Genomic DNA, 25,768 nt, shown 5'->3' on the forward strand with positions numbered 1-25,768 from the left:
ACATCATGCCACACAACTTGCGTTGAGACATCCCAGCAGGCTCTGCTGGACAACTTGCCGCATGGTGCAGTAATACCAACTAATACTGTGAAACTAGTTTACCTCTGGTAAAATGCCATGCAATGGTGCAAACTAGTTAACACTGTACACCAGGAGCTTGATGAAGCTCAGTGAAGCTCTGCTGTGGTTCTGTTAGTTCCAGTTTTGCACATCTATCCTCAGTGAGAGTGACGGAGAGCGAATGGACTGAAGTTACTCACAGACACGACACCAGTGTTCTGTGTTTGGGGTTTTCTCACTGACAAGGTGGGAAGCCAAAAAGTGTAGGAGAAGACTCAGAGGAAGGAAGGGGGAAGGCGAAAGTACAGTTAATGAAAGCAGATGTTATTTATTTGAATTCAAGCACGGTAACTAGCTTTTCTCCAGGAGCTCTTGCAGAGCTTCAGGTTAGATTACTAGATTTTCCTCTGATCTTGATTTTTCTATTCTTGGTATTGGTTTAATTAATCTACTTGACTATACTTTCACGACCTGGCTATTTCACAAAGCCCACCCACCATGAACTTTGAGCTTTCAGTACACATGGACAGAGAAATTATGAAGACTTTTCTGGTTAGGTTTCTTGGCTGAATGGCTGCTTGAAGGCACCTGTTCCCTCACAAATTTTACTTTCTGAGTTTGTAGCATGTGTTTGCATAGATGTTTCAGCCCTGGTGAGAACTGACTGAAGATGGCTGTAGGTAGGTTGGATGTTAGGAAGAACTTTACGGAAAGGGTTGTTAGGCATTGGAATAGGCTGCCCAGGGAGGTGGTTGAGTCTCCATCCCTGGAGGTCTTTAAAATATGTTTAGATGTAGAGCTTAGTGATATGGTTTAGTGGAGGATTTGTTAGTGTTAGGTCAGAGATTGGACTAGATGATCTTGGAGGTCTCTTCCAACCTAGATGATTCAGTGATTCTGTAATATAAAACACTAATGTATAAAGTGGTATGTGTACTTTAATACACTGGGATACATGTGCCAGGTTACCAGAATCCTTATGTTATAGAGAGTACAGTGTAGAGACAAAGAGATCAAATTATGTGTCCAAAATACTTAGTGGAAGTCAGTGCCTGAGCCAGGCTAAGGATATAAGATTTGCCCCAGGTGGTATCCATGTTGGCTGCTCTGTTCAGTATTCACATCTCTGGTGTTCTGGGGCTATTCAAAGTGTCCTTGAACTTTCAAATCTGCCCCCAGATGAAATGGCACATCCCATAGCTGTTGTGCGTTTGGTAATATTGTGCTGCTGAAAGTAGCTTTGCAAGGTTGGATTTGTTGTTTGTCAGGCTGTTTATTTACTTTTTTCAAGTCTGATGAGAGCAGCTTTGTAGGCTTTGGCTGTGTTATTTTCATTAGATTTCAAGTGCTCGGTTTGTTTTTGTTAGCTTGTCTGTTTGTTTTAAAAGTCTTGTTTGTTCTTGGGATTGATGTTGGAGAGCACTCTGTGCCATTTCCATGGGTCATGAAGGCACCAGGAATTTTTATTTCTCTGATGAACTCTGTGGCTGCCACCATCCCCTGGCACTTGACTGACAACTGCCCTGGGGCAGGTTGGCTTCCCAGGCGCATCTGAACCTTCACACCTATAGGAGATGGTGTGGGCTGACCATGCTAAGCCAGGCCAGTTTTAGATGCTGTTGGGACCTCTTCCCAGCCTGTGTTAGCCTCACTGCAAAGACTGCCCAGGATGTTTTGTGTTCATGTAAAAACCTGTGCACATCCAGGTTTGCTTGTGGCATCAGCTGGACAACTGCCCTCACAACACATCTCACTGACCCTAAAATCTGCACCATGTCAACTTCCCACATGGCTTTAAGGAAAATCTCAACTGTGCAAAACTTCCTGAACACATCTGTTCTTAAGAACACTTATGTAACAAGGAGTAAAGTGTATTTGAAAAACAGGTTTCTTTTTGGTGTGAATGGGTGGGGATTATGAAAATATTGGCCTTGGTTATGCAAATGTTTGCCCTCTCTCTTTTAGGAGCAACGAAGGCTGCAATGGATTTTCAGAGCTGTTGAGCTGTTATGGGAGAGCCTGCTGGAGAGCCTCACCTATCTGTTTTCCGGCTTCTGAATAAGTGTTAGAGCATGTGGTATCCGTACTGGCACAGGTAAACCTTATTTACTTTCCCTTATTCTGTTTTTTGAAGCTGTATTTGTAATGTAAGCCTACCCCAGCTAAGCACTGTTGGCAGAAGGGTGATGCCAATAGAAGCGTCTTTGGAGGACAACATTCCTTTTCTGTTATTCTACTGTGTGCAAGTGTATCTAATTGAGAAGGAAGACAATTCCATCTTCAGTGGATTACCCTATTTGTGTGGGACAACCCCATTACCAGTGGTTGAAGCTTGAAGCTTAGGTCACTGAGTAATTAAATATAGAATGTCTAATGACACTAGCGTCTAAGATATTGAGCTATGTAGTTTTACTGGTCTGTATAAAGTCAGATTAAGTTATTGACTTTTTGACTATACAGTTTGTTTTCTCAGACATTGAGATAGGATTAACAATTGTTTAAATTCCATGCCTGTTTGCATAAGGGACAAAAAATCTTGCCTACAACATATTGCATATGCTTACAGTCCCACTCCTACCTTCCCCTAGTATGCAAAGCATACGCTTATCAACACAGAAAAGCAAAACATTTGCCCTCAGGGTTTCCTGTGTCAGTACACAGATGGGTAAAATCAATGTTCATGAGGGCTAGCAGAGTCTGGTGTGGACAAAATTTGAACCAAGTTCTCAGTGGGTAATTTTCAATTGAATTTTGTAGGCTCAGAACTAGACCTGAATTGGCTCTCAGGTAAATTGGGAGTAATTTGGGGCAAAATGTGTCTACTTCCATATGCAAGTAAAACCAGTTGAAGCTTTGTCCTGAAGAGAAAGAGGGGAACAATTATGGTTAAATACTAGTCAGAGCAATTCTGGTGAGCATGTAGTGCCTCCAACCTGAGATTTCCTTCTTTCACCTGAGGGAAGAGGTTAGACTCATTTGATTTCTTTCCCCATATGCTGGTGTGTAGTGAGCATGCTGGCTTCTGACTGAAGTCAGTCAGGCTGCTTGTGGACTAATCTAATACTGTCCAAACCCACTGTAATACTGAGTATGTCAGAACTGGTAAGGAGAAGTTGCAAAGGAGCAGAATCAGTGCCTGCTTCTTTGTGCTAGGACGCTACTGAGACACTAATGAAAGGCATATCCATCACATCATCAGTACTGGCTGTGTGAACTGTTCAAATCAAATAAGTCCGAGCTCATATATATGAGTGGAGAAGGAACATAAGGGTTGGTGAGAACCAGAACTCTCTTGAACTCTATTATAAATAGCAATGAATGTAAAAATAATTTGCACTGATGCTATACTTTGAAAAGAGCCCTGTAAGAATGACATTGCAAGGGCTGATTCACATAACTAGTGTTATATCCTTTATGACTTGAAGATCCTAGTTTTATCAAGAAAAAGAAGAAAAAAAAAAACTGTTCTGAATCCCAGTTCTGCAAATTTAGTCTTGTCCGTAAGAGTCGGGGTGAGTTATTTCTGGCTTTGACAATGCTGAAAATAAAAATAGTGGGCCATTTACCTCTTCTGGGATATCTGTCTGTAACTCCCTTGAAACCAGTGGAAATAGCAGGATATCTGCCATTTATAGATTCAGCATTTTCATATAGAATTTGGAGTCATGCTGATGTGGGGAGGAAAGAACACCAGTTTTCCCATCCCTGTGGTAGTTATGCAAGATTAATAGAATTAAAACAACTTTAAACAACATTTTCTTTTTTAAACCAACATAAACAGGGAGGACTGAACACACAGAGGGAACAGATCTGTTGACTGGAGAGCTGTGCCCAATCTTATTTTCAGACATTAAAGAAAACAGTGCTTTACAAGATTATTCACTCTGAGTACTTTTGTCATTCAAGAGATTTGCCATCCTGCCTGCCTCACTGTATTTTTGCTTGCCAGTGCATTAATGTTTAAATAAATGCCAAGAAACCTTTCCTAATCAGTTTTGGTGCAGAGGAAGGAAAGGAACCTGGAAGGCAGGAAGCTACGACTAAAAGTAAGTGAAATACTAAGTTCAGTTTTTCAGGAGACCTACGTATGGTCAAGGTTTGCACCTGCTTTGGTCTGAAAAGACAGGCTGGTCCCATGGTTTTCCACACCTTTCCTGTTGCTGCTGCAGGGTGCATCTGAAAGAGTACTGAGACCAGACGATGGGCGAGGGCAGCATGTCCTCCCTGCTCTGCACCACTTCAAGGGGAGCCCGAGGACTGGGAAGTCCTGGAGAGCTGTCAGAGACATGCGGAGAGAGCTGCCAGTCCAGGTATTTGCTGCCATTTCAAGTCCCTCCTCCCTCTCCCTTCTTGACCTTCTTCCTAGGCTGGTGTGGAGAGCGAGGAAGAAAGAGTAGGGTTTGGGTTTGGGCCATATTTCCCTGTTGTGTGCTCTCAAAAGGTAAGAAAAGACTGAAGCTCATGCATGTAAAGTCTAACGGTGCTCACACAGGAACCTCAACGGTGGGGAATTATTCCTGTGTTTAACACTTGCCTGCTTCCCTGTCCTTCTCCCCAGCAGCACATTCCCTGAAGGACTCTGTCCCTTTGGTGGTTGTTGGCAGGAGGTAACAAAACCCTTTTGCAAAGCTTCCCATTCTTTGCTCACAGTGTTTGCTCAGGGACAAAACAGTAGTGGACTTGAGCTTTCTGAGAGCACGGTTTCAGAAAATGCATGCAGGACTAGGCATGGTGCCAGCAGCTAGTTTTAGTGGAAAGGGAAAAGGCAAACGCATCTGGGGCTGATTCTGCTCACGCTCACTGACACCAGCAGGAAACAAACCCACTGAAGTGACTGGGATTGTATTGGTGCACAGCTATTGTTTTGTGGACCCTTTGTTGGGCAACTAAAGGATTGGTGGTCCTAATTGTGCACACACACCCATACCCACAGAGAATGGTGTGTGAGGACAGACAGTGATCTGTCTGTGTCCTCTATATCACAGGAAAGCTGCTTATCTAGTGCTGGTGGCCATGGGCTGCTGTCCTGAACTGGGGAGCCAAAAAGAGTATCCTAGTGTGGTATAGCTGCCACAGCCCCACCAGAGATGTGCCTGGATGCCCCATTCAGTGCTCAGGGAGGAAGTAGTGTTTGTGCCAAATGTCTGATCTACCATTCCAGTTAATCCATGGCTAAGTTTCCTTGGATAGAAAACCCTCAATTCATGGATCTGGGCTCACTGTTTGGGATCCAGTTCTTTTTTAACACAGACCGATGGCAATATGGCCATTTCTATCCATAGAAACAGGGTCATACTGTTAGTATTCCATGTCAGTTGAAATAAAAATGATGTGTGACTGTATATCTGGCAGAGCTTAAAGCAATAAAAAAGAATTACTGACAATCTAGCAATCTAATAGACAAACAGTCATCTGCAATTTGTTTTAGGGAAACGAGACAATTTCCCTCTTTCCCTCAGCTATTAACTGTGCTGCACTGGTTCCCACTAGGTCTGTTTAGGGGACTGTTCTTCTCACTCATTTATCTGGATTTTGTATAAAATTAAGGTACTTTATGTAGTACTTCTGCAGAATGAAGAGGACACTCAAATAGATAAAAGCTGTTGCATAAAAGCCCAGCAATTTTATGACCTAACCACTTTCTATTCCATTCCAGTATCTGTGGAAATCACTTATTCCAGTTTACCAACATATTGATTCAGCTCTCATTCCCCATGGGAAAAAGCTGGAAAGCTAAATGATTGCCATACCTATCCATTAGCTATTTCACACGAGGTAGCACAAGGAACGCCATTCGTTTTGTAGGTGTGAGTGATTCTGCTTCTGCCTGATCGGAAAGGCAGCATCCCTTCCCTTGTTTTCGTGGTATCAAGTGCAGGCCCAAAGCTGTGGTCGTTTTCCTTGTGATCATTCACGTGGAAGAACCAGGGATACTCTGTGGCCAGAATGTCAAGTTCAGTGTCCTTCATCGCTCCTGGTTGTTTGCAATGCAAATGGGAGGCTTTGTCTCACATAGTACCATATCCATGGTAACCAAATGAAGACAAGTTTGCATTACTTCCTTAGTAAAGTGTAATCCTTCCCCTGGCACATGTGCCAATGAGGCATACAGAGTTAAAGGGACAGCAATATATTTCTTGGAAAGGGAAGCAACCAAAACAAATTGTGGCTGTTTTTTTTATTATTTTTTTCCCCTCCTGTTTAGGTTATCGCTGCTCTTGCTCCTCTACCCTCCCTTTCCCATCCTGTCATTTTCTAGATTTCCTGTTGTTAAAAACTAGACTGGTCTTGCTTTCTACTTTCCCTTCGCCTGGAGGCTAAGCAAACAAACATCCATCCGAACTGTCAACTTAAACACCACTTTCTTGGCAAACAGCCTCTCCTTGCCCTTCCTGGTATCTTAAAATAAATAAATATATAAATAACGGAGGTGGAAAGCCAAGCCAAGAACACCAGTTTGTGTCCTCCAGTTTTTCAGGCTTCGGGTCTGTGGCAGAGCAGAGACACAGAAGCACTAGCTGCAACTAGTCCATTGTACTAACAACTGGATCAAGCCATACAGGTTGGAGCTTATCATTTTTTTTCTTGTTGTTAAAAATGTAAACCTGTTTAAAATTTTAAAAAGTCCTTTTATTTTCCCCTTTTCTGATCTGTAAGATGTGTGTGAGAAATACATATATATTTAATTTTCCGGTTTAAATTCCAGTTAAAAGAGCTTGATATAAAGAGCTTTGATTTTTTCAAACCTTCACAGCCTGTCTCTTTTGACCAGCCAGGAAACATTTTTAGCAAAGGGACCAGATTCAAGCTGAGTGTACAGCAAAACTGTTGCTATTGTTACTGCTTTCACTGTTGTTCTGTTGTCTTGCTTGTGACAACCTGTGCACTGAATTTACACACTTTCACTTATGTATCTAAGAGGCTTAAAATACAACTCTTTCCCTCCTTCTTCATCACAATCTTATGTTGTTTCAAATAGAAATAGTTCTGGCTAGTGTTATTTAGCATTATCTGTTATATGTTTTCTCTCAATCAAGAGTGAGATTGCATTGAGATTAAAATGCAACATGATGATATAATTGACTTCCAGTGCAGTTATTCACAGTGAGCAACACTGTCTCAACTAACAGTAGGACTTCTACTTCGAAAGGAGTTCAGATTGTGGTCTCTAAGCAATAATTGTACCAAAGACTTTACACAGAAACGTACCCAAATTTGCCAGTATATGAGAAGGCTGGAAGTGTTATTACAGCTTCCACTACCTGGTGCATTTCCAAAAAAGCTTCATTCCCCAGAGTTACTTCACTTAAGGGAATCTTACTTGTGAGTTTTTCCATGGATGTTCCAGGGTTGCTTTGAACATCAGACTGAATTCCTTCCTTGTTTTCAATGCAAATGGAGACAAAATAAATGAGTGTCTTCCTACACCAGCTATGATTTCACTGTACTTAACGGCTCACAGGTTAATAGGCAGGGAAAAGGGGACTTCATTTAGCTGTCTAAAGTCATGTGCTCAAGTTACACACTGAAAATGTTTTTGTCATCTCCATTTGTTTCTAAGTAAGACAGAGAGAAAACAAGAGTCTTCAGTCTTCAAGCAGTGGTTTGTCCACAGAAATGGCAACTGAAAAGAGTGAATACTGCAGAAAAGAAATGACACATTTCTGCCTGAGGGCACTGCAATAACTGCATCTCTCTTCTTGTTTACTGGAGCAGTGATGGATAGATAGATACCATGAGCTTTCTTTTCTCCCTGAAGGAGCTGCCATGAAAAGCATAGCTGAGCCAGAATGCCTAGCACAACTGTATCATATTCAAGACTTTGAAACAATAATTAGGAACTTCCCTTCCCCTGTCCCTGTCCCTGTCCCTGTCCCGTCCTGTCCTGTCCCTTCAGTGATTTATTCAGAAATTGTATATTTGAGTTCATAGAGTCAATAATATAGACACTTCTCATCCTAGATTTAGGTTCTGGAAAAAAGCATTATTTTTTTCTTATTCATTTTGTGCTGTAAAAATGTACTTAGTGTGCTGCTGTCATACCTAAATAACCTGTAAATATACTAAAATACTCTTCTGAATAGAAGTGGAATGTCTTGGACATTTAAAATCCTTCTTAACTGAAGTATATGAGATTTGCTGCTACCTCTTAATTCATATCTCTAGAACTACAAGTTTACTTGCATATTTCTCAATATTAAAGTTAACTATCAGCTGTCTACTCAAGTATTGCTGCACCTGGATATGGAGCTGTTTGCATTCATAACCATCTAAAGAAAGTGGATAAATATTAAAAAAGTGTGATTGAGTAATCACTTGACAAATGGAAAGGGAAGAGTAATATTAATAGCAGTATCTGGTAGGTAACATGCAGTGTGAGGAATGTGGTGCGAAGCTGATGAAGTTCAAGATCCTGTTTCAGTGAAACAAACACACTTTACTGTAGTTAATGGCAAGGAGAATGGTTCTGTTAAATTCTGGCAACTGAAGTGAGACAAATCTGTCTGGGAACCTGCCATAAACTGTTTGTGTTTTTCAATTTTTAGAAACTTTTTATTTCTTACATTCTGTAGTTAAGAGCTGGTATAAATTGCTCGCTGTTGCAGATTCCTCAATTTCTACCTTGAAACCTCCTTGGAGGGGAGGAGGAGAGGGGAAAAAAAAAAAGAAAAAAGAGATTTCCAAGATGTTCTCAGTGTGTTATCAAATGAACAAAACACACAGAACATGGAAACCAGCCAGTCATTCATTCCATCGACAGATTTGCAGAGCTAAATTTGCTTCTGGAGAGCAGTTAGAAATTAAAACACACAGATGATGAGTGGTGCTGGCACCCAAACTGTGATCAAGAGGACACTCTTGTCTGAAAAGATGTACCCTATCAGATTAATCATTATGTGTTAATTAATTTGAAATCAAAAGGATGTCTTCTTCTGTCTGTGCACAGGAAATTAATGGTGATAACGCTAATTAAATGTAATGGAAGTTACCTCTGTAATTCCCACATCTGGGGGCAAACTCTTTATTGCCCTTCATGTTGTGTCATTTACAGTTCAATCCCATTGTAGCATCTTACCCTCACTGTGTCCTGCTGTAAATGGCTGAGCAAGTCATCAGGCAATGGAGAATCAGGCCAATGGATTACTCAGCTGGGAAACGAGCTAATTTCAATTAAACTAGCTCTAAACTTTGACTTCTAGCCACAAGAAGGTGTGTCACTGCATCTCCTCTGCTGTAAGCCATCCTAACAAAAGAAAATGGTTCTTTTGCCTCACTCTCTCCCATTGCTCCCCAAAAGCGATACTATCTTTTCTTTGACCTCCTTCTGCTGTATTTCTCCAGGCAGCTTCTCTGTCAGGTGGGAGGCTCCATTTCCTCACAGTAGGGCTTACCTCGGGTGCTCAGGTAAAAATTCTCTGGTGCCAAAGGATGTAGAGCGAATTTCATTCTTCCTGCTTTAGATACTGGTTTGCCAATGCATTGCAGGGGGTAAGGGGTGCAGGAGATATGTGAGGACTCTTCTGCATCCTTTTCTGAGGCAAGACAGACTTTTCACCTGGCTGATCCTCTTTTCAACTGTCTGGCAGAGAGGTATATACGTTGATCCAGAAGGAGAAAGGAAAAGCTTCCTCTGGACTCATTTTGACTACTTTTTCCCATTTACCTTTACCCCAAATAACAGCAGATGTCTCTCACTGTGGGGAATTTTTTGTTGTTTGTTTGTTTGTTTGTTTCTCTTTGATCAATTGCAGCAACAGGACTGGTTGCCCTCAGCTGAATCTGCACTCAGGGTGTGAGGTTTTCTGCGCTCTATCATCCCTGCTCTTCCTTCAGCTCAGTATTTTCTCACCATTCTTGTGTAGTTGAAGTTCTCCAACTGAAAGGAATTTTTGAGGTCACAGCAAGTAGACTAGGCTCTAGACTTTCTCTGCCACAGGGCCAAAGTACTTGTGAGCACATTTGATACCGTGCATCCCATCCTCTGTTAACCTTTCAGTATTTATTCAAGACTTTTTATTTGTTTTATTAGTTTTGAGGTCTCCTATAAAGTAACAAAAAATAAATCAGCTGGTGTATCAACTCTGTTATGCAAAGACAAATTGCTAACTACAGCTAAAAATCTAAGTTATTTCAAAGGCTTATAAGTGTCAGATATTTAAAATGATTCTTGTTATAACAATAGTGATTGCAGTTTGCTTCCTTCCTCTTCATTGGATGGGGAAAAATTACCATGTGTTGCAAAATCTGATTTTATTTCCCTCACACTTCATTTTTGTTCCCTTTGTACTTGTATTTGGATGAACATGCTACTTGTTAAAGTACATCACACCCAGGATTGACTCACTAGGTATCTCAAAGTTCTGTGTTTAGTCTCAGGCCAGGCTGCTTCTTTGGTCTACAAAGAAAAGCATCTCCAAACAGCTCCTTCTCTTTTCCTCCTAATGTAGCAGAATTGCTGTGGTGGTCCCCTACTCTTTGCCCATAAAGGGAACCTAGAAGGTTGGTTTGGGGAAATCATACTGGTTTACTGGAGATTTTAATCTTCAGTGCAACAGTAATGAGCTTTCAGGGCCACAGCTGAGCAAAGACTGACAGTCTTAAAACAACTCTGTTGCTCTGTAGTATAACAAAAAACAGAGAAGCCTTGCAAATCCATATATTCTGTATTCTAAATGTCAAAATTACATTTCTAAAGTTTTGAGTGTAAAGACCTCTGATTGCTGCACCCTTTCCATGTCTTTTCACTATGCAAATCATGACTGCACCATTGAATCTGTGGGGCAATATTTCAACAAGAACATCTCCTGCCTTGTCTGCCTGAGCTGCATTGAAGATCCGCTCTTCCTGACTGTCATGGAGAGCAAGGCAGCTCCTTGAGCTGGTGATCCCAGTGGCTTCAGATGAACCTGAAGGAAAAGAAGCCTGTCTGTTGCACTTTTCAGCAAAGAGCTAAATACTTCTAGTCATCTTTGCTTACCTTTGGGTTGAAAAACTGAACTGAATGGCAGGAGACCTGGGACCCGCTGCTTGCTCTGCTCCAGGCTTCCTGCATGGCCTTGGGCAAATAAGGTGAATCGCTTGTGCTGCGGTTCCCCTGCTTGATAAAAGGAATCAGTGATCCTCCCTCTACACAAGAGCAGGCTGTCTCATTCTTTCAAGCTATGGCAGGAGCTGTGCCTCAGGTTGCAGTCATACAGAATCAGAATAGCTGGTTTTCCGTTTGCACTGGGGCTGCTAGATGCTTTCAAATTATAGATGATTGGCAGATAATAGAGTCAAACGAATAATTCCAGATTTTTCTTTGTTTTCCATGTTTGGTGTTTAAATCCTCAGATTACCAAGTTAAATGACTAGACCCTTCTCCTGATATTTCTCATATGTTCCAAGATTCACCAAAAATCAAGCAACACAATGAGGTATTTAATTGTTATAAACTGATCTGGTAATACTTTACCTGAGAGTGTTACTTCTATTTTTGTATTTAGAAGACTCTATAGAAGAGAATATTCTTCACTGTTTGAATTCTTGTGTGTTTGTTTTGTTTTGTTTTGTTTTTTAAGTTTTAGTCATGTTATTCCTTAATCATTTGTTGCCTGAGATCTCCAAAAGGAAATATAATGTCTGTGATATTGAAATTTTCTTTAAGAAAACCGTGACCCCTTAAAAATTCAGAACAAATTATTTTTCTTTAGCTGATTTAAACCAAATATATATATATTTTTTTATTTTGTTGACCTGCATGAAAACACTCTTTCACAACTAGTCAGTATTAACTGACATGCCTTGCTTATGATCCAATGTCTCATGAGAACAGTTCTCTGTTCAGTTCCAGGGTATTCTTTGAAGGATAACATTTTCCATCATGTGTCTGGATAGCTTTCTGATTAAATTACTTGGTACATCATGGGAATTTGATAATGCTACATCCTCACGGGAGACGTAGCTTACCGCATGAGCATGATTTATGGCAGAAACTGTGGTAATCACAGAATCATCTAGGTTGGAAGAGACCTCCAAGATCACTGAGTCCAACCTCTGACCTAACACCGTTATACATACCTATAGCTCCGTGAAGCAATGGGCTACCATAGGGAAATATAATTTAACCTTGAACTTACTTAAATTTGTGTGTATTTTGTTCACCAATATTTTTGTATTTCAGCTTTTTGTTCTGTTTCAGGATAGAAAAACTCTGAAAGAGCAGTATTTTCCATGAACTGAAAAATACTGAGTCCAGGACTCCGTGCATTCACTGCAAATGAAGCTCATGTCTATTTGGTTAGAGTTGAGGTTGTACCAGAGAAGAAGAAGAAAAAAAAAAAAAAAGGCACAGCCTTAGGAACAATGTTTGGAGTATGGTAAAGTAGGCATTGCAGGGCTGAGTATTATCATTAACAAGTACCGTGTCAGCAAAAAAGCTTCTGCTTCCATTCCTCACACTCTTGCCCCTGGGTAACCTGATTTGATTAGATTCTTAGTAAAATTTAAGTTCAGTAGTGACAGGCTTGACTCATGCAGAATGCTAAAATTTCATGGGCTTTGCCTTAATCACAAATACAAGATTTGAATCTCAACACTTAACGGAGGCTAGTGTATGATAAGGAGAAAGTAAGTGGTGTTCAGAACCAGCAGAAAGGATGGGCCTATGGCTCTGTTTCTTCTAACAGCCATACCCATTCAGCTGACTTATGCTCTAAGTGCCATCAGGGTGGGTGCCTGCCCATCAGGTTGATTCCCAGACCTAATCTATTCTCAGCAGAGCAGCCATACTTTCAGAGAAATTACTTTTACTTGCGGCTTACTACAAAATATCAAATACCACTTCTGAAGGGAAGGCACCAGCTGGGAAAAGCTGATGTTCATGGATATGCTGTATGTGTCTTCCTCCTTTTGAAGAAATAATGAGAAGGTTCTCAAACGAGGTTTTCAACAGAAAAGTCATAGGATCACCTTCTTCACTGGCATAAATTGATTTTCTTCTGTTGAAGGAGTGGAGGTATTTAGGATAGGTTTTCACAAAGGTCTGGAAGTTATGGCCCAAGAGGTTCAAGTGTGCCTGACCTGAATGCAGAACTTCTCACTTTTTTCCACTTTCCTGATTTGCTGAATGTAGTGAATTCAGAGATATTTATTTATTTACTTTTAAAGGAAAGAGACCAAAAGAACAGATCACCTCTCAGGTCCTTATAAATTCCTGAAAGTTTCCACATTTTTAGTGCTTTTGGGAGCCCAGTGCTTCCATATCTACACTTTTTGTTTATTAGGTTCACAAGTAAAAGATGCAGTTCAATAATATATAATTTAATACCTTCTCCTGTTACTCAGATGTTACTGAGGCTAAAATGTTTTATCGTCCCTTAAGTATCAGAGGCTACATTTCACTTAGCAAAATATATTATTCATAAGCAAAGATATACTTAGATATGCAGTAAACAGAGCACCAATTAGCACCACAGTTGGTTTACAAAGTATTTTTTGTTTGTTTGTTTTCATGAGATTCTCTGACAGATTTATAAAGGGCATTATTTCCCCCAAAGTATCTTCCAGTTTGGTAATGAGATTCAGTGTTTCTTGTGTCAGGAATAAAATACTTACACAGATCATGAAATGTAAATACCATACCCTCCCCATTACTATTTCTGTGACCTCTTAAATATGGAGAAAACAAGCTCTAACGTTTTAAAAAGTCAAGCTCTCTAATGAGGAACATCTCATGAGAATCTTCTCATTTGAGAACGAAGTGGAGACTCTAGCCATGAATGAGACAGCCCATGCAAGTGCAAAGTTTGTCCAAGTCATGAGGTGGATATGGTTTCATGAGTAGTTTACTGTCACTTAACTGGTTGGGTGGCTTAGCCTTCCTAACTCTACATTTGTATGTTCTTCACACATTGTTTAACTTACTTGATGCTACAAAATATACGTAGGGTGTCACAACCAGTGTTTTCCCAGTGTAAGATTACAACCACAAGCAGCTACTGTCTCTACCTGACGTATGGTAACCTACCAAGATTTGTGCATTTGATCATGAGTCTCAACCCTTGATTTTTCGGTGACCTGTTACTTCTTAATGCCTCTTACAAACAACAAGTTTCTCATCATTACTTTATTTACTTAACACCCTGGCCAGTGTTTCACACTGATAGATTTTTAATTTGGCAGTACTTGTGTTCATTCACTCCCAGCAGTATGAGATATTGAGGAAATAAAAATTGCAGTGAGTTTGTTGTTGTGGGGTATAATGTTCTGTTATGGAGAAGAGTGCCTACATGGTGCTGAGGAAAAATTGTATTAGCCCACACTTTTAGATCATATTTTTGACATTCTGAAGCATTTTTATAGTGAATCTACAGCTTCTGTTGGCACATGAGTAGGAAATTGTATACAACAAGTAGCTGATTCTTATTCAAATTATGCTCAGCTTGCTGCTAGAAAGTCTGGTTTATGTTGCTACAGCAAATTACAGGATGTCAGTAACCTTTATGTTCTCAATTTGGATGGATATCCTTGCGCTGAGTAAGCCAGAAGGAACTTATGTTAGAATTTACGAGCGGAAAAATAATCCAGCAGAGAACATGAAAGGATGTTTTCTCCTTTTTTATTGACATAATTTTGTTAAATAGAAAACAAAACTTTAAAACCTAGACAAAAATATTCATCTTGTGCAATGCAGAAAGTTATCTACTGCCTTTCCTAGGCAAATGCTACCCCAGCTTTCAAAGGATCAAGAATTGTGTTATTTCAGCTTTAGGAGAGGAACTGATAACTACAGGCACTGCGTATTTGCATACAACTTACTTATTGCCAGTATAACTAAGTTAGTGAAATGATGAAATGTGCACCTTATAGCTCATAGATATAGCACTCCTGTAGTCCAATAAACAATGTTAGCAGTTCTTGGAAAAATATTGTTTCTTCTAGAAAGTCTTGTAAGTGTCCTGCAGCTGTCGTGCTCTTCTCAAAAGCATTTAGGACCATGATGCAAAACCAAGTGAAATCAATAGTAAAATAGTCAACAGCTTCAGGGAATTACACCTGAAAAACTGTTATTCACAAAAGTAAATTAATAAATAAATTGTACCAGCATTTGCTGGAATTAAAATTTAAAATAATGTATTTAACTATTATTTTCTTCAAAAATCAGGGATGAAAAGGTATTTTCATCTTATTTGTTGCATGTACATCTTCAGTGGTTTTGCAGCAAAAGGTGGACTATACTTGATAGTGTCTACATTTAAAGAACAGAGCCTTAATGTATCACTAATGGTTTATGAAATGTAAAAGCATCTATTTTCCCCTTCTTACTGATTTCTGTTGCAATTGTCTACAACTAACTTGTACTGTGAGTTGAGTTTCCCACAAAGGTATTGTTCTGCAACTTTGCCACTTTAGCTAAAATGTTTCTTTACATATATTTTGGTCTATTCTCTAGTTTGACACATTTTATCTTTTGAAGGACAAAAATGGAAACAGAATGATTAAAAAAAAATAAATCTTATTTGCAGTTTCCTTGTTGGTACCAGAAATGCTACAATTGACTGTGCAAAGTTGCAGGATGTAGGTGTCAGACACTGCAGCAATCTAAGTTCTTTTTTCTTCCTTTTCATTTTGACAAAAGTAGGAATTTTATCTAGTGAGTTTTTTCCTTCCTCAAATTGATAACAACAGTGTTAGTTCAAAAATCTGCATATTGCTTGCGGTTTGTTGAAGATGTAAACTGAGGGATAACCTGCAATGAGAAAAAATGGATCAATGTTTCCTCTGTATATAAACGTTTGCTACTGATCTTGATAGGTACGTGTAGGTAAAATTTAGCTTGGGTCTAACAAAAGCATGCCATCATTCCTGTTAAGAAAGACATCTATGCCAGAGAATGTTCCTTTTGCAATGAGCACATTCTCAAAAACAGATATTTCTCTACAAGATTGCCAGATACAAACACAAAGGGAAGCTAAGTAAAGAACTGTTCTCAGATGCCACTCCTGCTGCTCCAGCTCATTGTGCCTTGTCTCTCCAAAACTTTGTTAAGAGTAATTACCTCTCTTATAGTAGGTGACTAGAGAAACCATGCTCCCTAAAGGTTCCCAAAAGATTCACCATCTGTCAAAAGTGAGCCATTCTGCCACCTTTATAATTAGCATTTACTGGTACCTCACACCTACGTTCTCACACCTACTGTAACATACTGTTCTTGAGAATAAGCGTATTGCCACGCTCCCATGCCGACTCTTCTTTTAAGGCATTGCTATTATGTATCATTATAAACCAAGACAAAATGCAAATGTTTACTCTAGGAAAAAATCATAATGACATCCCAGAGGAGCACATGAGTAAACACTTTTCATTGTTGATTTTTTTTCCAACCAGATCCCTGCAAGAGTTTTCAGAAAGTCTGGTTATGTCAAGATGCAACAGTCTCAGCTCTGCCCACTCTGTCACAGGTGCGCCACAGAGGTTAGTCGTTTCCCTGTATTTCCAGCTAAGAATAGGCGGAATTAGCCCATTTAGTGATCAACGGATATGAGTACAATTTTGAGCATGCACTTTCAACTTTTAGTTCATAAAAAACATCTCGTCATTCATTTTAACAAGATCAAAATGACCTTCTTAGTAACAAGTGTCTGATCTCAAATGCATTTGTACCAATAAAACAAACAAAACAAATAGACAAAACAACAACAACAAACTCACCTGAAACTGCAGTGTACTTTGAATTCATTGGAAGATAAAAAGCTACAAGGTCTTATGACAGCTGCAGCATCTTACCTGTATTGTGTCTTGAAAGAAATTATCCCACAGAGCTGTAAACCTACTCTTTTTATTAATGTTCCTCTTGCTTAGCTCTCTAGATACCATGCCACCAAATACCTCTGGGGGAAGAAACCTGTGTTACTCGTAGCATTGTGACTGAAAATGGCTACTTTCACTTAAGCAGTAGTCTCCACAAGAGGGGAGAAGGGAAGAGAATTATTTAATAAAAACAAGTCTATATAATAGTTGCTGAAAGAAAAGTGGTACCAAGACAGTAGTGTAAATAATCCTGATGTTTTCACCACAGCATCACTGAATGGCTGGCACTCTGGGAAAAGGATCCAGTGGAGATTCTTCTTGATTTGGGGTTTGGTACAGAAGAACCTGATGTCTGCACTAAAATCCCTCCTCGGTTCCTCAGTGGTGCTTCTGTGGCAAAAGGGATCAACATCCGTGTCTTTTTGGAAGCTCAAAAGCAGCGGATGTACATTGAGCAGCCAAACCTATATGGTAAGCATTGACATTTTGGCAAAAGGCAGAATTTCGGCCAGGAGGTAAAACAAACAGCATGGGGACTAAGAGGATAGAGAAGAAGAGGTTTATGAGAGAAAATGCATGAAAAAGGGACACATATTCAGGAGACATCAAGAATCCTCATGCACCCCTGCAGAGCAATAACAATTCCCAATGTGGGTGAAATACAGTTTAGCTCTCTTCAGCTGTGGGTTGTGATTTATCTGCTGGAGCTAGCTGCCAGTGTGTGGCATTTTAATACATAACCACCGGCAGAACGGAACGTGGCTCTGTTGCCTCAGCCACTTCACCAGCAGCACACTCTCATGCCTCTGCCATCAGTGGTGGTTTAAACCAACACACAGGATCTTGAATTCAGCCAGGCCAGATGTAGGCTCGCATTCCTTTTTCCCTTCTGTAGGAGCAGGACCCCTCTCACAGGGAAATGTGCAGAGCAGCTGACAAGATCTTAACTTCCCATCACAAGAGCTGCCAGAGCTTGTGTATCAGACCCACAAATCTCTAGCTAGAACCTAACAATTTTGTGGTTCAAATGTGCCCTAAGATATAGATGAGGATCTTATTTTAAGCACAATAAAATTGCACCATTTAAAGCATGCAGTCTTGATTTTTATTTGTTTTAGATGGTTTTAGTTCTCATTTTGTGTATTTAGCAGTTGAGAAATGAATGCAAGGTCCTCACCCTGAAGATATATCTGCATTAAAATAGCATTGTTAATTCTCTAGTATATCGCCCATCTGAAAAATCCAATTTTGACATCATTTCCCCTCATGTTTGCTGCACAGGATAGCCAGATGGCTCTTGAAATCTTCTGTTTACTTAAGATGCTCAGCGAAGCAGGATCTCTTGCATAGTCCGTGCATTCCTATTTAAAATTACAGTAAAGAAGCAGTACGGATTGAAAAAGAATTGAAACAAATGTCAGAGCATCATGGAAAATGTGTTTTTTTCCCCCCTCTCTCTTTTTTTATAGCAAGCCCCATGCACACATTTCAATATTTACAGCAAACTGACACATCAAAAACAGGTTTCTCAGCTCTCACTCTTTCTTTCTCTAACTCCTAAAAGAGAGAGAGAGAGGAATGGAGATCATCTGTATGAGTAGATGGTGGATGAAAATCTCAGGGAAGAAGGTACAGAGCTTAGAGTGAATAAGAGAAAAAAGCTTCCAAGGGAAGGAGTTTGCACAGTGAAGGCAAGCAGTGGTAAGCCACAGTGTGAATTTAATGACTAGTCTTGCAGTAGTTCTCAATGGGAGCACGCTTAGTACACTTAGTGGCTTATCTGTATGGGGGAGTTACTGTGAAGTTAATTACGGTCTGAATTTCTATTTTAGTGGGTGCAATGTCCATCAGAACATATTATCTTGCTTTTGACAGGTTGGGAGGGGGTTTTCACACCCTTCAGAGATGCTTACCTCTTCTTTCTTCACTGACTCTACATGTTTCCTTATATGTGGTGATTAACCTCATAAACCTTGCATCAAATTATAGGCATTTAGCTGAAGCACAGTCTCAAGGATCTTAATCACCACAGAGTCTCTCCATCTCTATAGCGAGTGGAGAGAGTCAGGCACCTCACATCATCCAGCCACTATTTCAAACACCTCTCAGAACAAGCCAGTCTGTCTAAGTGACCATGTAGGGAATCTAGCAGAAGTACCTTCCTACAACGGGTGTCCCAGAAGACTTACTGCTAATAGGAATGCAGATGGCTTAGTGTACAAAATCATGAGGAATATCCTCAAGTGGACTTTCAAGGCATTTGCTTGCAAACTGTTCTTTCTAATCTTGTCAACCTTAGGTTGTCCAATAATTTTGCAGTGAGGTGTATAGCAAGAAGGAGGGGTGGAAAATTCACATTTAATAGCTTTGAAAATAGATTGCATTTACACAGTGGGATCTGATCTACCTGCCTTCAACGCTAATGCTGCACCTACATTTTCAGACACCTGATGAGCCAGCTCTTCTAAAGCAGAAGCCCTGTAATGGCATTAAAGAAGATAGGTGATTTTGAAGGCCTCCAGAAGAAGATACAGAAAAAGATCCTCCTCTGTAAATCAAGTAGAAAGTTCGGGTCTAGTGATGTTTCATGGCATTTACGTTTTCAAAAACCTTTTAGGGAACCTCATACCCTTTACTGTTGGAAGACTGTCTCACCAGGGAATGAAAGAAATGAAAGTGCCAAAATGAGACAGACTGCATACCATCTCTAGAGACTTCAAGGCTGTATTAAACCACTGTTCCCAAAAACATGCTGGATGAATTCGGTTGTTGTCACCCCGTTTGCCTTATAATCACCGAACCATTTCAATGCAAATAGCCTGAATTGCTCTCATTTGTCTGCAGAAAGTGTTGTTTGGGTTAGTGAATGCCTGAGAGATTATCTCGTTGTCAGTTTACTTTCTCTTCTTCTCTGAAAAGCAGAGAAAGTTAACTGATTTAGTATGACGTGTTAGTCTGAGAAAGCGACCGATGGGGAGGATAATAGATAGTACGGGTGACAACGAACCTGGAGGGGAAAAAAAAGGGGAGGAGCCTGAGAGGGACCGATGACTTTCATAGCAATGATTTCTCCACTTTAATATTTCCTTCATTTCCTAGTGCAATCCTTTTCTTTCTGTTTTCCTCTTCCCTGCTTGTGGCAAAAATAGTTTTCTAGAGCTGCTCCATTGTTGATCTGACCTTTTAAAATGCATGGGGATTGTTATAGAGTTATTTGTTAATTGCCTCCTTGCTTGGTGCTGATTCTTCGGCGTTGTCAGAGAGAGTTTTTGAAGGGTTCAGTTCACAAAAATAAGATGCATTTTCAAAAATGTCACTCACCCTTTAGGTAGCTCAGATCCAAAAGAAAAGCTTATCTCCATCACTCACTGGTGAAAATTTTACTGACGTCATCAGAAGTAACATTTGATTTCCTAACTGGTGGAATAAAGTCACTTGAGAATCAGAAGTTACATTAAGTAAAAAATAATGATGCTTCTGACTGTGTTGTTCCAAAAAATGTTTGAAAACTTCAGGTTTATGAACATTTTCGTTTAAAAGTGTTGAAATGTTTAAATCTGACAATTAAAAAAAAAAAATGTACCACTTTTCTATACTGTGGTATCTAAATCTACTTTTTTTTTTTTTTTTCCCCTAGGAGTTTTTTACTTATTTCATAGAATCATAGAAGGGTTTGTAAGGAACCTTAAAGATCACCCAGTTCCAACCCCTCTGCCATGGGCAGGGACATCTCCCACTAGATCAGGTGGCCAAAGACCATCCAACCTGGTCTTGAACACCTCCAGGGATGGGGAATCCACAGCTTCCCTGGGCAACATGTTCTAGTGCCTTACCTTCCTCACTGTGAAGAATTTCTTCCTTACATCTAATTTAAACCTACTTTTTTTTTTTTTTGGTTTAAAACTGTTACCCCTTGTCTTATCACTACACTCTCTGATAAAGAGTCTTTTGCCATCTTCCTGTAGGCCCCTTTAGGTACTGGAACACTGCTACAAGGTCTCCCTGGAGCCTTCTCTCCTCCACGCTAAATAATCCCTACCTCTTCAGAGGGAGAAGGTTACAACCTCCTTCAACTTGCTAGCTACACTTCTTTTAATGCAGTTCAGCACACACTTGGCTTGCTGGGCTGCAAGCGTGCATTGCTGACTCATGTTTAGCTTTGCATCCACTAGCACTCCCAAGTGCTAGTGCCAGCGCAGAGAGAGACTGCAGGGCTGCTCTTTATTAACCTGTCACCCAGCCTGTGCTCAGGTTTGGGATTACCTTGATCTGGGCGTCTCAGCTGCTGCAAGCACCTCACTGAAGGAGTTGTTTGAGTCTCACTCTCCTCTGTGATGTGTGTATTAAGCAGACACCATTTTCCATGACATATGGTTGTCCTGTGACAACCACAGTTGAACAGTTGTGCTAGGCAGGATGTGCACACATCACTAGAGATATATATATCAGACAGTAAACCCATCCCTAGAAGAGAAATTAAATGTAAATTGCTAAATACATTCTTTGAGCTACAGCTTTGGTTCAAGCAATGGCAGTATTGCCAAGGCTCATAAAGAAACAATCTAAAAAAGGAAAATATTTTAACATATGACAAGTAGAAAATGCTGAAATTTCATTTTGATTTTTCTTGAAGAAAAACATCAATTTCAGATATATCTTTTTTTTTTTTTTAAACCACTGAAATTTTTGATTTTTTTTTTTTTCCAAATTCTGCAGTTTGCTGTGAGGGGGAAAAAAAAAAAGTTGACTGAAAAGTTCTTAGTGGCTCTGGAAACACTGTGTTCCTTCATTCCTCTGTGAGCCTGTTGAAGACTTTCCAAATCTTTTATGCAGATAACTGTGTCAGCCTATGTAATACCGGATTTAGGGAAGGAGGAACAAAACTGTGAGCTTCTTCTCCTAAATTCTAAAATGGTAAATTATAAATTCATTAGAATTGCTCTGAAAGATATAGGTTCAGCTGAAGATTCATTGATCTTGTTTATGGCAAAGCCATTTGCTGGTTCTTCTAAAGTTTCTAGTGAAAATGAATCCACAGTTACATCCTTCAGTATTTCATATGTGGTACAGATTTAGACCATTTTACAGCAGTCTGAAGAAACTAAAGTGTTCGTATCAGCCTCTTGCCTATTTGAGGCGTGCTCCTTGGGGAGCACCCTTAGAAACCAAAGCAACAGCTTGCCTGGAAAGAAATAGTCCACAAAGCAAAGCTGTCCCTGACATAATTTCTTCATGACATCGCACGAGTGAGGGGATTTTTTTGTTGTTGTTCATTTATCATTTTGCTCATTGTTTGATTAGTACCTTAGGTGTCACAGTCTCTTAGATATAATTTACCAAAGCTAAACAGTGTGTAAAAACTATTTCAAATTGCAGCAGTTTTGGTTCTGTTTCAAATCAGAATGTCTGGACTGCTCTTCCACTGTGATTCAAAGGAGATTAGCACTTGGCATTTTTATGGCCTGACGCAGTGGGAGCCAGATAAAATACTGAGGCTAAAATGGCTTTACATGGAGAGCATGTGGTAGTACAGTAGATGTACAAAACCAGAAAAGATATACTGTGACTTTCCAAACTTACGCAAATGAAAACTATCTAAAATTGTATACTAATAGATCAGTAACTACTTTAAAAAGCATCAGGTGACACTTATGACAATGTCATAAAAAGTGTCAGCAATGGCAACATCTTCCAGTGTTAAAAATCAGACAATATCTGGGAAAAAAAATAATATTCTTGAGATATGGTTACTATTAGGAATTATACATCATCGTATCGGTCTCTGATGCAGAGGACTGACTCAGATCCATGTTAAATATCCCCATGTTGTCTAATTGTTGGTGAGGCAGCATTACCAGCAGCCTGCATGCAGTAAATCTGGCTGCTCTCTAAGAGAAATGGCAGCCAAGAATGTTAGCATTTTGCCATCTACTGTCCCCAATGAATCTCTCAAGGAAGTAGAAGTCCTGGTGACATATTCATAGCCTCAGGACGGGTGTTGACATAATGCACAAGCAAATGTGTTTCATTTCTTTGTATAAATAACTCGATAGTGTTGTAGAGATGGATATGTCCAAGATCCTTTAAGGAAAACATCATTCACTTCTTTTTAAATGTTATGCTATGGAAAAAGTGATGCAGAAATTACTAAAGCTTGGTACAATGAAAATAAATGGTAACCTCTATACAATATCCTCTATGAGTTTCTGGGGGATAAGAGTTTTGCTTTGTGCTGTTCTGAAATCAAGGACATAGCATGTATTATCAATTTTTATCAGTATACATTTATTAGGATATATACATTTTTCAGTTATCTGGACAGCAGCCAGCTGTAAATATTTAAGATCAGATTTTAATAACCTTATCACATGAATTTTAATAAGTTCTCAAATATGGCACTTGAGTCTGGTCCAGCCAGCTGGAGAATTTTAGGCTGGATTCTGTAACCTTTATTCACACAGCATTCAGCTGTACTTGACTCAATGATTTCAACACCGTGTGTTTGTCTGATATAAAGAACTGTGGAGTGAAATGTATGTAGCCTGAATGGATCTTCTGGAAGCAAATGGAAAACTTTAGCCAATTTTGAGTCAGGTACTTTGTATGTTTCTTGGCGGTGAGGGGTTTGAATAATCATTATACCTGATTATTTGTTTTGAATTATATTTTTTAATAACTATGTTACCTTCCCTTCTGCCAAACTTAAGGACGTTTTCGACAACTGGAAGTACTTGACCACGTCACTAGTGCCCTCTCGTCTTTGCTGACTAATGTGAATACCCAACAGACCATGGCCCAGGACACAGGCAGGGTTGAGACTGACCTCCTGGGTGCTGCGAAGACCAGAGCTGTGGTCACACAAGCAAAGAGGAGAAGAATAGGCCAGCTCCTGAGACAGGCTTCTCGGCAGACAGCGCTACTGAAACAGGGCTCGCTGGCACCTGGGGAAGTCCATCTGCCTGGCATGAAAGAGCAGCCTCCCCCTTGTGCAGATACTGCTGAGAGGGGAACAATCCAGGCGGGATTTTCTGCGCACGTTACCTTGGGCTCTTTGACCCCGGAGCAAACCTCCAGAGACAAAGGTTCCTCGGCATACCCAGTATCGCAGTGTCCACCAGCTCTGCCGGGGAAAACCTGGGCTTCGTCACATTTAGTGACTAAACAGCCCCACCTTTCTTCTGCATGTGAGGTGCCTGCCAAAGACAGGCCAAGAAGAGAGACACATTTGCTTCTGGCCCACACACTCAAAAAAGCAGCAGGCCTACACTGCAAGCCTCCAGACTCATTTGAAATGGAAGAGGTGAGGTAGATTTTTGTGTATGGCATGCTAGCAATGTCTCTCTACCCATATTTATTGTATAAGTTTGGATTCTTTTTTCAGAATGGAAGCTAGAGTAAATTACTTCAAACACCATGCTGTAGCATTATGGGGAAAAACAGTGGGATTTATACTGCTTATTGGGGTTTTGATTATTTTAAATTGTCTTTGTGTTGGGATACTGTCAAAGAAGTTGGCACTGAAGTTACTGAGGTAAGATTCATTCAACCAGTATGACAGCGTAAGATGCCAATATGTTTTATGCAATGCTAGTTTTTTTGTGTGTCTGTGTGTGTTTTATACAAGGAAGTTGCAGGAACACTAATACATATGGTAAAGGATATTTTTACAGATCCAGTCATTAATCAGTTTTTTTTTCTTTTTTCCCTGTGTTCATGTTCTGATGTGCTCTTTCAGAATGTTTCATCACAAAATTAGCCTTGGTTTTATAGCAGTGTTTGAAATATTTTATCACTCTGTAAGCTAAGCATCCTAAAAACAGACTAACTCAGAACAGCAGCTTGTTCTCATATCTGCTGTCTGCAAAGTCCAGGATGCACAGCTATCTATATGTTTTAGCAACAGTGGGTTGTCAGTGGGGTTCTGCATGAAGTAGCAGAGACCAGGATACTTGCCAGTCCCTTTCTTACACCTAGAATTGTGTCAGCAGCAGTTTTTCTGGCCACACAACTGCAGAAAAAAGGCTACAGTAGGATAATCTCCAATCATACAGACTCACTGGGATGCTGACAAGAATGCTCTTCCCTTTCCATCCATCCATCCATCCATCCATCCATCCATCCATCCATCCATCCACCCATTCATCCGTCCTTTCCAGCCATCCTTCAAGAGTGAGGAAAAGTAAGGGGTCTTACAACTCCTCTGTAAGAAGCAAAGAAATAAGGAGAAAACAGACAGTTGGTCCCCTGAAAAATTAGGGAACTTGGGAAGGAAGGAAGGAACAGCAAATGGCTGGAAAAGGTCGGAGGCGTAAAAAAAGTTTTCCAGTTCTGAAAGTATTGGAAAAGGTCAGGTTAAGGTGGTGGCATTCTTCCTGAGGAAAGGATATTTATCATTTCAAGTCCCTTCCAAGGGTATCTTTCTGTGAAAGGTTTGGTGCAGCCTTTAGATCCTCAGAACTGATTCAAGAGTCAGAGCAAGGGCCTGATTATTAGCTTTGATAGTGAAGAACGTTTCTCCCAGAGATCTCCAGCACAGCAAATTTATAGTCCCAAAGTAGCCCATATTTCTTTGTGAAGTACTTAACATGCTGGACTTGCAGATCTGTGACTAGAGGTTCACGCAAAAGTGAAAACATTGACAGGGCAGTAAATGTAGATGATAGCATACTCCTCAGTTTGACATTTAAGACAATTTTATGAATGTTATAAGTTCAAATTAGACTGGGTATACACTGTTTAACTTCTGGGTATTCTCTACCACATCATTAAAAAAACTAAGGCTGTAAGAACCATATACTAGCTAAAAGCATTGGGCCACCTAGCTCATTAGTCTGGCAACGGCCAGTAGCAGATGTCTAGGGAAGAGAATAAGAAACAGAGGGGTATCGAGTGATTCTTCCCTCTCTGGCCTTTGACA

At 40.0% G+C, this 25,768-nt stretch overlaps 1 protein-coding gene across 9 annotated transcripts in view; it reads left to right on the forward strand.

Annotated features, from left to right (window-relative positions):
- The first annotated feature begins 1,973 nt into the window (after positions 1–1,973).
- ITPRID1 (ITPR interacting domain containing 1) overlaps positions 1,974–25,768 on the forward strand; it is a 47,771-nt gene continuing 23,976 nt past the window's right edge. Inside the window, exons 1-5 of one of the 9 annotated variants that reach the window (XM_080582914.1) lie at positions 1,974–2,155; positions 4,230–4,370; positions 16,429–16,515; positions 17,120–17,322; positions 23,559–24,151. In XM_080582914.1, coding sequence (XP_080439040.1) covers positions 4,261–4,370; positions 16,429–16,515; positions 17,120–17,322; positions 23,559–24,151 — 993 coding nt within the window. In that variant the 5' untranslated portion in view covers positions 1,974–2,155; positions 4,230–4,260. Of the gene's footprint in view, positions 2,156–4,229; positions 4,371–6,400; positions 6,623–16,428; positions 16,516–17,119; positions 17,323–23,558; positions 24,152–25,768 lie in introns of those variants that run through there. The other 8 variants (XM_080582921.1, XR_013947653.1, XM_080582916.1 and 5 more) reach the window with 8 other exon arrangements.

The sequence above is a fragment of the Anser brachyrhynchus genome (assembly GCF_964034855.1).
Source record: "Anser brachyrhynchus genome assembly, chromosome: 2".
NCBI classification, from domain to species: Eukaryota; Metazoa; Chordata; class Aves; order Anseriformes; family Anatidae; genus Anser; species Anser brachyrhynchus.